Genomic DNA, 12632 nt, shown 5'->3' on the forward strand with positions numbered 1-12632 from the left:
GTTATTATGAATCATAGCACTCCACTTTTCCCTTCAAGATTGTTTTACAATTTTATTTATTCTCTGTCTCCTGGTAGACTCCAAGCTCTAACAATCATTTATCTGATTCTGCACTTTGAAGGCAGCATACACCTAGGCATCTGATATGTACTAGGTTGTCAATAAATGTTTATTGAATGCATGAATAAATACGTGGATCAATGTTTGAATTCTTTCAGTCAATATCTTATCAAGCAACCTTGGTACATTGCTAAGTAGATCTAATCAATACCGAGTTCTGCAGTTGAGCCAAAATTTGTCCTTGTAAACTCTGGACCTTGGTTCTGCCTTAGGGAGCAATACTAAATTACCCCACACCTCTTACTACCATGCATCTTGGCCTTCTCCAAATTTTATATCCATAGTTCATGCACAAGTTGTAAGAGAAAGTTTCTGGGTCTCTTGCCTTCTCAGTCCATAGGCAGTCAACAGAGTCAGTTTACTGAAAATATGGCCCTACCATGTGAACAAAGTACTTTAGGTTGTTCTCTGACCAAAAAAAAAGAGATAATAGTAATAATAATACTTGGACTGGTTTTTCATGATTAGAATAGCATAATTTATGAACATGGCCTCGCATTGGGTTAACTCTTTAAAATAAAAATAGCATAATAGTAGCATGGAAGAATAGAAAGAACAAGAGATTTAGAGTTTAAAAATGTGGGTTCAAGTTCAAGCTCTATCACTTATGAGTTATGAGTCTTTAGGCAGATCATTTAACGTGTCTGAGCCTTCTCTCCATCCTGAAATGAATGGTTTGAGTAGGGGTTCCATTGGCATCCACAGTTCATGGATAGAATTCAGGGATAAAAAAATAAATAAACTTACAGCTGAGCCTTGAACAGCACAGGTGTTGGGGAGCCAACCCCTTGTGTCAATGAAAATCTGTGTATAACTTTTGACTCCCCCAAAACTTAACAACTAATAACCTGTTGACCCAAAGCCTTACCAATTAACACAGATTTTGTATGTTGTATGTATTATATACTGTATTAAGATAAAGTAAGCTAGAGCAAAGAAAATGTTATTAAGAAAATCATAAGGAAAATACATTGACAGTACTGTATTTATCAAAAAAATCCAAGTGGACCTGCACAGTTCAAACCCATGTTGTTAAAGGGTCAACTATATTTTAGCTAATTTCAATGGAAATTTAGCATTTTCTTTAATTATGAATGCAGGACACAGTAGTATTAACTGAACCTGTGACTTTGTCACCAAAAGAAATCAGATATATCATTTTATAGTTGTTCAGATATCTCAAAATATCATTTATGCGCATCTCTACTTTGAAATTACAGGAGTTCCTGCTGTTAGATCCTGCAATGTAATGTGCTAAGATAATTACTCCATCTCAGGGCACCTGGGTGGCTCAGTCGGTTGAACGTCCAACTCTTGGTTTTGGCTTAAGTCACGATCTCATGGGTCATGATCTTATGGGTCATGAGATCGAGTCCCACAACTGGCTTCTAGCTCAGCGGGGAGACTGCTTGGAGATTCTCTCCCTCGGCCCCTCCCCCCACTCACGCATGCATGCTCTCTTTCTCTCTCAAATAAATCCATCTTTTTACTATATCTCAAATTGAAAAGCAATTTGATAGATCTTTGCACCCACATCACTGGTTCATTTTATAATTCTGTTTTTATTTTGTGCATCTAAAACCATTATTCTGAGAAGGATCTACAGGCTTCACAGAAGTCCACAGCACAAGGGCTCCACGGGGGTTGGAGCCCTGGGGGTAGAGGACACAGAGACATTGCTGCCCACATTAGTCTGACCTACAACCTTGGGCTGCTCACGGGCCATGTACCCCTCCTGTTGCCTCAGAGAAGCAAGGCTCAGCACTTGGAATCCAATTCTTAAGACTGGTCACTGATGAAAAAGGAGCCTCGGGAAGATGTCAATGAGCAATGATTAGGAACAGCTGGTGTGTCTGAGAAACTGCTTCTCAAGCAGACTCTTCCAAGACCAGGTGGGGGTCGGGGGGGCGGGGGGTGGTGATAGAGGAACAACAAGGAATCGGGCTTCATTCCCTCACAGGGAAATGCCCTTCCCTCTGGGCTACCTGGCTACATAGCTCCAGTGTCACCCCTTCTTGGAAGCTCTCAGGTCGCTGTGCTAGAATCCAAATCTCCACGAAATGGAGAACACCTTTTCCATTTGACAAATGTTTATTGAGGGCCCACTAGGCGTGAGACCGTCTTATGACGACAGACCTGGCCACTCCCCTCAAGGCACATCCAGCTTTTCTCCTGCTTCCTCCAGGGCCCACCTCCCACCCATTCCCCACAGAACCTCATTATCAGGGACGCAATGCCCATCATTTCACTTCCCTTCCAAGGCTCCTCTGTGCTTTAGGAGTAAAACATCCGCTCCTTCCCACAGCCTGCAAGGCCTACAGGATCTGGCTATTGCTGCATTCTCCAACCTCCCCGCCCAACGCTCTGCCCTCACCACCTCCCCGGTGCCCAGCCACACTTACCTCGTTCCCCTGTGAGCCCCTGCCCTTGTGCAGTGTGCGAGGAGTGCTCATGTCCCCGTCCCCCATGGGGACATCTACAACCATCCTTTCTCCTCTTCCCGGTGTCAACTCAACCTTCTTAAAGAGAGCCTTCCCCAGCACCTACTAAGCTCATTTGCAGTCCCAACCTCAGCCTGTTCCTCTGGTTCCCCATCTGTGAAATGGAAGTAGCAGTATTACCCACCTCATAAAGTGCAGTGAGGATTAAATGAGTTAATGTTGGTAAAGCACTTAGAACACCACTTGGTACACAGTAGGTGCTCCATAAATGCTAGCTATCATTTCAATATCAAAATAGCTTCTTTATGCGCTACATGTTGTCTCTTCTATTTACCACTGACAGAAATATTTTTGTACAGTGCTTGGCATGTAATAGAAACTCGAGAAATTGTTCGTTTGAACTGGTGAGCATCCTTCTAATCAGCTGTTTTGCCTCTCCATTCTTCTGAGCCATCGCTCTAGAACAACATCAGATCGCGTCTGCATATCGCCCTGCTCTTGTCCTCCATCAGCCATGGCTATGGTTTTCACACCCTGTTTGGCAGAATCCTAGAAGTTCCTCTGAGATGCCTCAGGGACAGGCAGGGGTGGGGAGGGCCATGCCACAGGGTTCTGGGAACCTCCTAACCCCTGTTGCCCTCTGTGTCCCAGCGCTTGGCCGTGGTCTCACCCAGAGCAGCAGGTCAATGGTGATCTACTAACCTTTCTCTCATATGGAGCTCCTGGTTAAGACTGATTGTAAGGACCAGGTTTGGAAGGTCTGAAAGCGACTGACCATCAGGATAAAATCCAGCCGCCTTTGCTTGTCTCATTAAGCCTGTGGCCATCTGGCCCTGCATGCTCATTTCTGGACGCTTCCCAGCCAGGGTGAGCTACCTGCGGTTCACAAGCTTATTCAACGTCCCGCCTGTGTGCAAGCTGTCCCCTCTCTCTGGAACTCCCTTCCTTGCCTCCTCCACATGGCTTCGAGACACAGCTCCACAGCTCCAGCATCACCTCCCCGAAGCCTCCGAGATCTTTCCAGGCTGAGTCTGACACTCCACCTAAGGGCTTCCACAGCGTCTTTTTGCTACCTCTCACCATGTCTCCTGGCATTGTATGGGCTTGCTTTACTCTCCCTCTTGCCATCAGAGCAGGATGGGCGACTCCCACCTGTGGGCCAAATCTGGCTGCCGCCTGTTTGGGTTTGTCTTTTTTTTTTGAATGGCCCAGGAGCTAAGAATAGTTTTTACATTTTTAAATGGCTGGGAAGAAAAATGAGAAGGATATTTCATAAGTGGAAATTATGTGAAATTCAGATTTCAGTGCACATAAGGTTTTATTAGAACACTGTCCCATTTGCTCATTTATGTATCGTCTACGGTTGCATTCCCACTATAGCAGCAGAGCTGAGCAAATGCAACAGAGACTGTAAATGGCATGCATAGCCTAAGATATCGATGATCTGACCTTTACAGGAGAGGTCTGGTGACATCTGCATGAGAGCATTGGCCAGGGGAGTGAGACTGGGATTCCTGGGGTCAAATCCTCATCATAACTCCTCCAAGGAAAACAGTATCTATAACGATTAGGTAGACAAACCAATATAAAACGCAACCACAGACTGTGAGGTAAACGGTCACAATTCAATTTAGTTTTGTGACAGTATAAAAATTAGCATTTTCACCCAAACAGAAAATTAAGACTAAAAGAACCCCACTATGAGCACATTTCATAAAAAGCAAAACAAAAAACATAATACTACCATGCTCCTACAAACAGGTTAGACCCATAACGCCTGCAAATTGCCCCCCCACCCCCCGCAACAAGCAGACTTTGGGATTCCTCAGAGCAGGCCTCAGTCTTTATCACCCACATACCACCACATGTTCAGGGCACACAGAGAACATCAAGCAGCTTAAAGGGAGGTAGAGATGGTTCCATGCTACTGTAGTCAACATGGTGGTCACAGTGGGGCTCTTCACCATTCCATTCTCAGGGAAACTGCCCACTGCACCTTCTGGGGGCCATGTTGACCCCCCCCCTTCTTCTGATGGGCCAGGCAACCTGCCCCAAGGACAAGAAATCCCTACCCTGAACTAGGGCTCTAATCTGGTGTGAAAAGGTGAGTTGGACCCAATGCTATCTCTTTCTTGGTAATTTGAATAAATAATACAAATTGTTGTTGCCAGTGGATAGCCAATACAGAAGGTTAAACGCTGTTGAAAGGCAGAGTGGATATCAAAGCAGACTGCAGTATTCAGGTGGAGGGTTTGAGGGGCAGATGTTTGAGGAAGAAGAGGCCATTGGATGGCAGGACAGAGGGGAAGTAGCCATGTTAAGTCATGTTGACAGTGAAACCTTAGAATGAGTATCTATTACTTCCTGCTGCTGAGCTTCTTCCAGCTGCCTTGGGTCCAGAACCTCCTTCCAATTCTATATCAAGGAAGCTTCATCCTATTACTATTAATAATCCTGATGGTGAGAATAATAAATACATACATAGCATTTACTATGGGTCAGGTAGTGTTTACCCAAGACACATTAACTCCTTAATCCAGACAATAATCCTATGAAGCAAATAGGATGCCTATTTATAGATGAAGAAACTGAGACACAGAAAGGTTAAGTAATTTGCTCAAGGTCCCACAACTCGTACATGGCAGCTTTGGTCCCAGTTGACCTGGCTCTGGAGTCTGTCCTGTAACCACTACACAGTCCTGCTCCTATTCCCAGATTTCCATGGAATTCCACCTAGTTCTTTCCACTAAGACCTCCACCCCCTGATTTGAGCTTGCTCCAGTAGATGTTTGTTTCATGTAACCAACTGTGCCTAAGATAGAAATTCGGATGAGGACTGATGCTCTAAAGAGTAGATCCTAAGAGAATTTCAACGTGTGGAGCTGGTTCTGATGTACAGGAAGGTAGAAGACTCTGGAAATCCCCCCCCCCCCAATCCTGGAATGAATTGCAAATAGACTGCTGAATACAAGAGTGGAAGAGCTAATTAAACTGTGACCTTTAGGTTCTTGAGACTCAGACTACAAGCTCAAAAATGGAAAGGCTTTAGAAGGTTTTCTAGGTATTTGCTTTGAGCAATTAGAAGAGTATAAGGAGTATAGCAGACATATGAAAAGATGCTCAACATCAGCCATCAGGGAAATGCAAATCAAAACCACAATGAGGTATCACCTCACACCTGTCAGAATGGCTAAAATCAACACAAGAAACAACAGGTGTTGGTGAGGATGTGGAGAAAAAGGAACCCTCCTACACTGTTGGTGGGAATGCAAACTGGTGCAGCCACTCTGGAAAACAGTATGGAGGTCCCTCAAAAAGTTAAAAATAGAATTGCCATAGAATCCAGTAATTCCATTGGAATACTGGGTATTTACCCAAAGAAAATGAAAATACTACCCACTCAGTTTCTGATTTAGTAAGTCTGATGTGGGGCCTAAGAATGTGCCTTTCTTACAAGTTCCCAAGCGATGCTGATCTGATGCTGTTGGTCCAGAGACTATGCTTTGAGAACCATTGGCCTACAGCATAAAGCCCTTTCCTCCTGTCACTGAAAAGCATGATCATGCATGTTATGAAATTATACCATGGAAATTCCAACCATGCTGGGTTTCTATGGCCAAAATTAACTCCCAGATTGGTAAGACAAGAAGCCTGATTCTTCCAATAAATGGGGATTCCTGGGAAGAGCTGGAGGGATGGAGGATACCTGATAGCCTGGGACTCAGGAAGAAAGAGGTCCTGGCACATCAGACATTAAGAAAAAGCCAATGGTTAAGGGGGTATGAAGTGGCCAGACTCAGGAAAATGTTGCCGTTAAGCACAGGAAACATTTCCAACGTGATGCTCTAAGACCTTGCATTTATTCATTCCACAAATATTTCTCAAGTCCCAACTATGCACCAGGTACTGTACTAGGTACTCTGCGTTCAACAAAGAACAAAATGTTATTGGTTCCTGACCTTCTGGGGCTTGCCTTTTAATTGTTGCTGCTAACAAAGACAAGAGGGCCTATAACCCAGACTTAACAGGCTGAGACCTCCGGATTCAGGACATGAGCTAGGTTGTGTCCAAGAAGAAAGACTGGGAGCAGCCCCTTGAGGCCTTGTTGGTCTCCCTGAGGTCCTTTGTGAGCCTTAATATAAAGAATGTCAAAACAGTCCAAAAGTTGACAGCTGAGGAGCTAAAACCCTCTTAGAGTCTGAACTTTCGGTTGTACAGTCTGCAAATCAAGAAACTCCGTTCACAGTCATGGATTCTCTGCTCTATCATGTCTACTGTCCACAAACAGCTGATCTTATCAGAGCAGTTGCAAGGGCCTGAGTTGCTCCACACAAGGTAGGACTGACACCAGAACCCAATATCCACATGCTGGACTGTCCGCAGCGGTGGTGTAAAAGCTCAGGACCACAAGTCAGACCACCCAGGTTCTAAATCAGCAGCTGTGGAACCTAATCAAAGTTCTCCAGGCCTCAATTTTCTCACTTCTAAAATCATAGTAGCAACTACAGTCCTTGCCCCAGAGGACTGTGAGAATCAACCGACAATAAGGCATGTCAAGTGCTTAGCCCAAAGCCTGGCCATTATAACTACCCAGTAGATAGTAGTTATGATTGCTTTTTCCCTCTAATTGGGTGTTGGGGTTTTTTTAGATCTACCCTTGCTTTTCAGATGCATGTAGAGGGGGAAAATTCACCATCTAGTCTTTAGATGGCAAAATGGCTAGACAGGATCATAACAGAAACTAAAGGAGGAATAAACATCACAGGAAGACTGTGGATTTTGAGGTCAAGAGGCAATGCACAAGGCTGCATTGCTGAGTGATCCTGGGACATCACTTCTGCACACAACAGCTAGAAGTATCTTGGGTTACTGTCTGCTGGAGAGCATGTGAGTGTTTTTGTGGTTGTCTGCCTGACAGTTGAATTCTATCAGGCAGGGGAATTATGCGAGTGTGGAAGGGGGTGTGTCTCCCCACAAGGGGTAGAATGAACTACAGCGTCCATCCTATTAGCCGACAGTTATTAAAAACACACCACCCTCAGTGTCTACAGAGGGGGTGGACGCCATATTTAGACCACAAGCAACCCCAGGACCCAACTATGGCAGCCAAACCACTGTGGAACAACAAGACTTTGAAACTTGGGTCCAATTTTCTCTGAGTGCATTGGTGTGCCAAGGATAGCAGGAGTGCAGAGGGGGAGGAAGTCAATGAACTTGTACATAATTTAAAGCATTTTTTTATATTAACCCAAGCACACAGATAGGTTATGGAACAGAATGGGGGGGAAAAAATCACATGAAGTTTTAAAGCACTTCAAGGGGCACCCTCCAGCCTCACCCCCACGTTGTAGGAGAGGTTGGCTGCTGCCTCTTTAATTAGGACATCCAAGGGAAAGTTTGAAAAGCAGTAGAATGGTGGAAAGAATACAAAAGCAGACATTTCAAGATTTGAGTTTAAGCTGGAAGGCTCAGGCGCTTACTATCTTGAGCAAGTTACTTGAGTTTTCTCATAGGTAAATGGGAATGTTCCTCATGGAATCAACTTTAGACTTGATCAGGGGCTCAGAAGAAACAATGTACGGGCACATGCTGTACAAATACTTATTAGGATCATCAGAGAAAGGGTCTATGAAAATCAGCTGCCTTGGCATGGGTGCTGAAGGTAACCTGCTCTAGTTATGAAAGTGATTCAAAGTTGGTGGCAAGGCAGAAAAAGTAACGACCCAGCGTGTAAATGGCTGGGTACACACTCATTGCACAAGCACTTCGTAAATTAATCCTCAGCAGAAGCAACTGACCTATGAGAGCCAAGAAAGGAGAAAACACAACCCAGTCACTCCTGTCACTTTGCTACCTGTGGTTGATTGAAGATGGACAAGAAGAGAGAGCCATCTAGTAGGAAAGGAGAAGGCAAGCAAATCCAACTGCTGTGTCTCACTGCCTATGGACTGCTGTTAAGATTCCTGTGTCTGCTCTGAAGGAATCGCTGTTGGAATCTATTGAGACTCCCTCTAGAGCGTTTCAAGTCAGTCTCTTGTTTTAGGCACCTGTAATTCAGCATGCCTTTTCCAAAATGCATTCAAAACCTGAAAATAAAATGCAGAACAAATACAATCAAATGACATCATTGTTCTGAGTGACAACCAGGGGCACTCTGATCCCGTGACCCCATTAAATGGGGCTGCAACCTGCTATTGTCCTTTCCGTGGCAAAATTAGTAGCACCCAGCACAGAGCATTGCTTACATAGGCACGCATCAAACAAATATGTTAAGTATCTTATCTACCTATTTAATAGGTTAGAAAAATTGTCAGCTTTTTCATCAAAACTACCACCTTTTTTTTTTCTTCATTCAAACCCCTCTTGAAATTCACTTCCATTAAGGCTTTTTAATGCGTACTAGCAGCAAGGAATTTACTTAAATGAAAGAAAAAAAAGCAAAACTCCAAGCTCCCACCTGTGCAGCCATGACATGCTATTGTTTGAACCAGAGTATATTATTTAACTTGGATGACAAGCTCAGGAGGTAGGGACCCTGTCTTTCAGAATACACAGCTCTGAGCACACTGGGAATTCTTGATAAATAACAGCAGCAAGAAAGGCTGTGGAGGGACCTCTTTTAATTATTTATTTTTCCAATTCCAGATTTTTGGCAGCATGTATTTATACCTGGCTTGATTTCCAAAGGACAGCTCTCTCCCAGAAGCTCCCGTGAAGATGGATAAACAGCTCTCCGGCCGCCCCTTCCCCCTCCTCATCCCAGAGCAAGTAGAAACACCTGATCGAGCCAAAAAGGGGATTCAGAGCACACTCAGGGTGCCTGCTGGGTTTGGAAGGGAACTAAGTCCTCCAGGACCAAACGGGCAGAGAGATGCAGTCAAGGGAAATGTTTTGGCTCCGCACATCTACACAGCTGTCAGATGGCAGAGCCTGGACCTCCGCTGTTATTACCTGCTGTGGGCCTCTGAGCTGTCTTGTCATTAATCCCAGAAACCAAGTATGCCTAAAGCCCGGCACGAAGTAACATTTGGGGGTACATTCAAGTCTTTCAACAGAGGAGTAGAAGGCAATGGTTTCTGCCCAACTTGAACTCTTAGATGATAAAGATCCAATAAACACATATTAAATATTATACATGTACGGCAAGACGAAAGCATTTAGGGAGATATTTATGCTTTAAAAAATTATACCAGTAACTAAATGAAGGCATTAGGTGTGTGTCCCAGCACACAACTAACTGATAGGCAAGGAGGGAGAAGCAAATGACCATCTAAGGAACCTTGCAAAAGACCTCGGTTTTTTTTTTCTCCCTGGATAACAGGGCGAATATTTGGTAGGATGTGCTTTGCAGAGAAAGGGGTGGGTGGGGGTGGGAGGGTCTTTCTGTACACATATTACCATACCTTAGAGCCAATGGTCCCCTGTATGCCTACACAACAATGTATCACTACAGCACGTTTTCCAAGTGGAGACTTCTCGCCCTCCTCTCTGATGCATTTTATACCAAAACAATGGCAACACCTGTAGCCGTTAATTTCTGCTCTTTGGTTTCTGTCCAGTTATAAAGGAGGCTCTCAGCAGGCTCCCCTCTCAGGAGCCATATGTGGAGTCGATTTGCCAGCAGCCTTGGAAGGAAAACGGCCTCTGAGAAGCGCACAATGGCTCCATAATCCCCATCCACTGGACCCTCTTGAACCGCCGCTTTATTTTCCAGTCAAAGAACCGCCACTCTGAGAGTCAAGCTGTGGCTGCCCTGGGAACCCGGGGAAGCCTGTGCTCTTGCTGGTGGGGCACAACCCAAGGGTGGTGTCTCTGAGCCCCCCAGCCGAGTGCGGCAATGTGGAGCCCAGAAACTGTGTGGCATCCCAACATCTTATCTTGCTCTCCCCTCCAGGCTGAAGCTTTTATCCACAAAGCCACCTCAACCTCCCCTGCCTCTCCCCCCCGAGACCACAGAGCACTCCCGGCGGGGCCACAGCCCCGCCCCCTCACACCGGGTCACGCTGAGGATTCTGTTCCACCAAGCGTGAGCCCCTCTGCTAGGCTCGCTCTGACCCATGTTGAGCAGGCTAGTAACTCTTCTGACCACATTACGTGTGTTGCCGGTTTGGGGAGGGGGGGCGCAAAGGCTGGGGTGTGGCAGCGCGCCCTTTAGGTTCACAGGCTTCTCTGCCCAGGGCGCCGTATTTGGTGACCCTGTAGAGAAGGGTCAAACCCCCACGCCTGCTAAGACCATACACCTGGGGAAGCGGTTAGGGAAGGGGTGGGTGGGAGGAGGCTGCCTGCAGAGGCTCAGCCCCAAACAAGCGTCGTTTGGACAGAGAAGGATGGCACTGGGATGCAATCACTGGAGTTTTGAGCCAAACTCCTACCCTCTCCGTCTCCCTTTTTACACTCCCTTTGGGGACCTCTGGCTGTGCTTTAGGGTAGCCCGAGGTCTCGGAGACCGTAAAGCACGGCTCTTCGGCAGCCACCGGGCTGTGTGGATCCGGGACCTGGTAAATGGCAACGGGTCTCCCTCCCGCTCGGCCTCGGCGGCGGCTCCCCAACACAAGCACCCCCCGCCGCGTCCCGGGGGCAGGACTTACGCAGTTGTGCTCGGCCGTCTGGAAGTCCCAGGGGCAGCTCTTGGCGCGCTCCTGGATCTCACTCATCCTGAAGAGGCAGAGCGCCGTGGTGGCGGGGGAGCGCCTCTCCTGGCCCTCCCCGGTGGCCGCGCTGAACACGCCCGCCCAGACGCCCAGGGCCTCCACCAGGCTGGAGGAGAGGAGCAGGCGCCGGCCGTCGGGGTGCCCGTGGCCGCAGTCGAGGGCCGCCTGGCCCTGGAACTGCAGCACCTTGGCGCTCTGCGCGATGCGCACCATGCTGGGCCAGCCGGTGGCGGCGCCGCTCGTGTAGTTGTAGGGATAGTAGGGGAAGTAGACGCTGCCGTTCCAGAGAAAGGCGTCCACGAAGTGCAGGCTGCCCGCGCCCCCGCGCAGCTTGAGGCGGCCCAGCTCCTCCGTGGCCAAGCTGCGTCCCTCCGTGTCCTTGAGGGCGATGGCGGTGTCGCGGTCGGACGCCGCCGGGTTGCAGCGGCTCGCCGTCTCGGGCTCCGGCAGCACGTAGGTGGCGGCCACGGCCAGGTACCAGCGGTTCTGGTCCCCCGCGCGGTACACCACGCCGGCCGTCGAGCCCTGCGGGTGACACGACACCACCTCGGTGCCGTTGCGCAGGGAGCTGTGGCTCAGGTTGCCCAGGAGCCGCACCTCGCAGGCGCCCCGGTCGAAGGTCCAGCCGGTGAGCAGCAGCCCCTGGAGGTCGCCCGCCCCCTCGCTGTAGGGCAGCAGCAGCTTGCTGAAGCTGCTCCCCGGCCGGGGCCGCGCGGGGGGCGCCAGCGAGACGGGCTCCGTGCAGTTGCCCGCTTGGTCCCGGTACAGGCGCGAGAGCCTGTGCTCCAGGCTGTAGTCCAGCTGGTCCAGGCAGCTGCCGCTCGCCACGAACACGCCGTCCTCCCGGCTCGCCGCGATGGCTCCGATGGCTTGCTCCGACCGCCACACGGGCTCGTCCGCGCCCCGGCTTGGCGCCGCCAGCGCCAGCAGATAGGCGAGCAGGGGCAGCGGCGCGGCGGGGCGCGGGGGGCGCGGCGGTGCCTTCCTCCGGGAGACCTCCATGGGGCTGGGGGGGCCGCCCCCAGGCAGGGCGCGCGGCGGCGACGGCGGCTCAGGCGCGCGGCGACGGAGACGCGGGCGGCGGCGGCGGCGGCTCCTGCGCGCGCTCGGGCTCCCGCGGCCGCCCCATCCCCGCGGCTCGCCCGGGAAGGAGAGCGGGGAGGGCGGCACGCGGCGGGGTCGCTCCGGCAGCCTGTGCGGCGGCTGTGGCGGCGGCGGCGGCAAGCCCTGCGCGCTCCGGCGCCGCTTCCTCCTCGCCCTGCTTCTCCGGAGAGTTCCTCTGTGCAGCGCTGGCGCTCGCGGGGAGGCGCGGAGGGTGAGGGAGGGGACGCGCGGAGGGGAGCGCGGCAGGCGGGGAGGGCTGGAGAGGTTGGGTGCGCTTGTGCGTTTCACTTTCCCATTGTGAAAGTGGGATGCAACT

The 12632-nt window shown here is 49.3% G+C and overlaps 1 protein-coding gene across 2 annotated transcripts in view; it reads right to left on the reverse strand.

The window, feature by feature from the left end:
- The window catches only part of PLXNC1 (plexin C1), a 141915-nt gene extending 129639 nt beyond the window's left edge, over nucleotides 1–12276 (reverse strand). Inside the window, exon 1 of one of the 2 annotated variants that reach the window (XM_034987834.1) lies at nucleotides 11150–12275. In XM_034987834.1, the coding sequence (XP_034843725.1) occupies nucleotides 11150–12214 (1065 nt within the window). In that variant the 5' untranslated portion in view covers nucleotides 12215–12275. Of the gene's footprint in view, nucleotides 1–11149 lie in introns of both variants that reach the window. The other variant, XM_034987835.1, reaches the window with a different exon arrangement.
- Between the last annotated feature and the right edge of the window lie 356 nt (nucleotides 12277–12632).

Source organism: Mirounga leonina, unplaced genomic scaffold, assembly GCF_011800145.1.
Source record: "Mirounga leonina isolate KUSES-001 unplaced genomic scaffold, KU_Mleo_1.0 Mir_418, whole genome shotgun sequence".
Taxonomy (NCBI): domain Eukaryota; kingdom Metazoa; phylum Chordata; class Mammalia; order Carnivora; family Phocidae; genus Mirounga; species Mirounga leonina.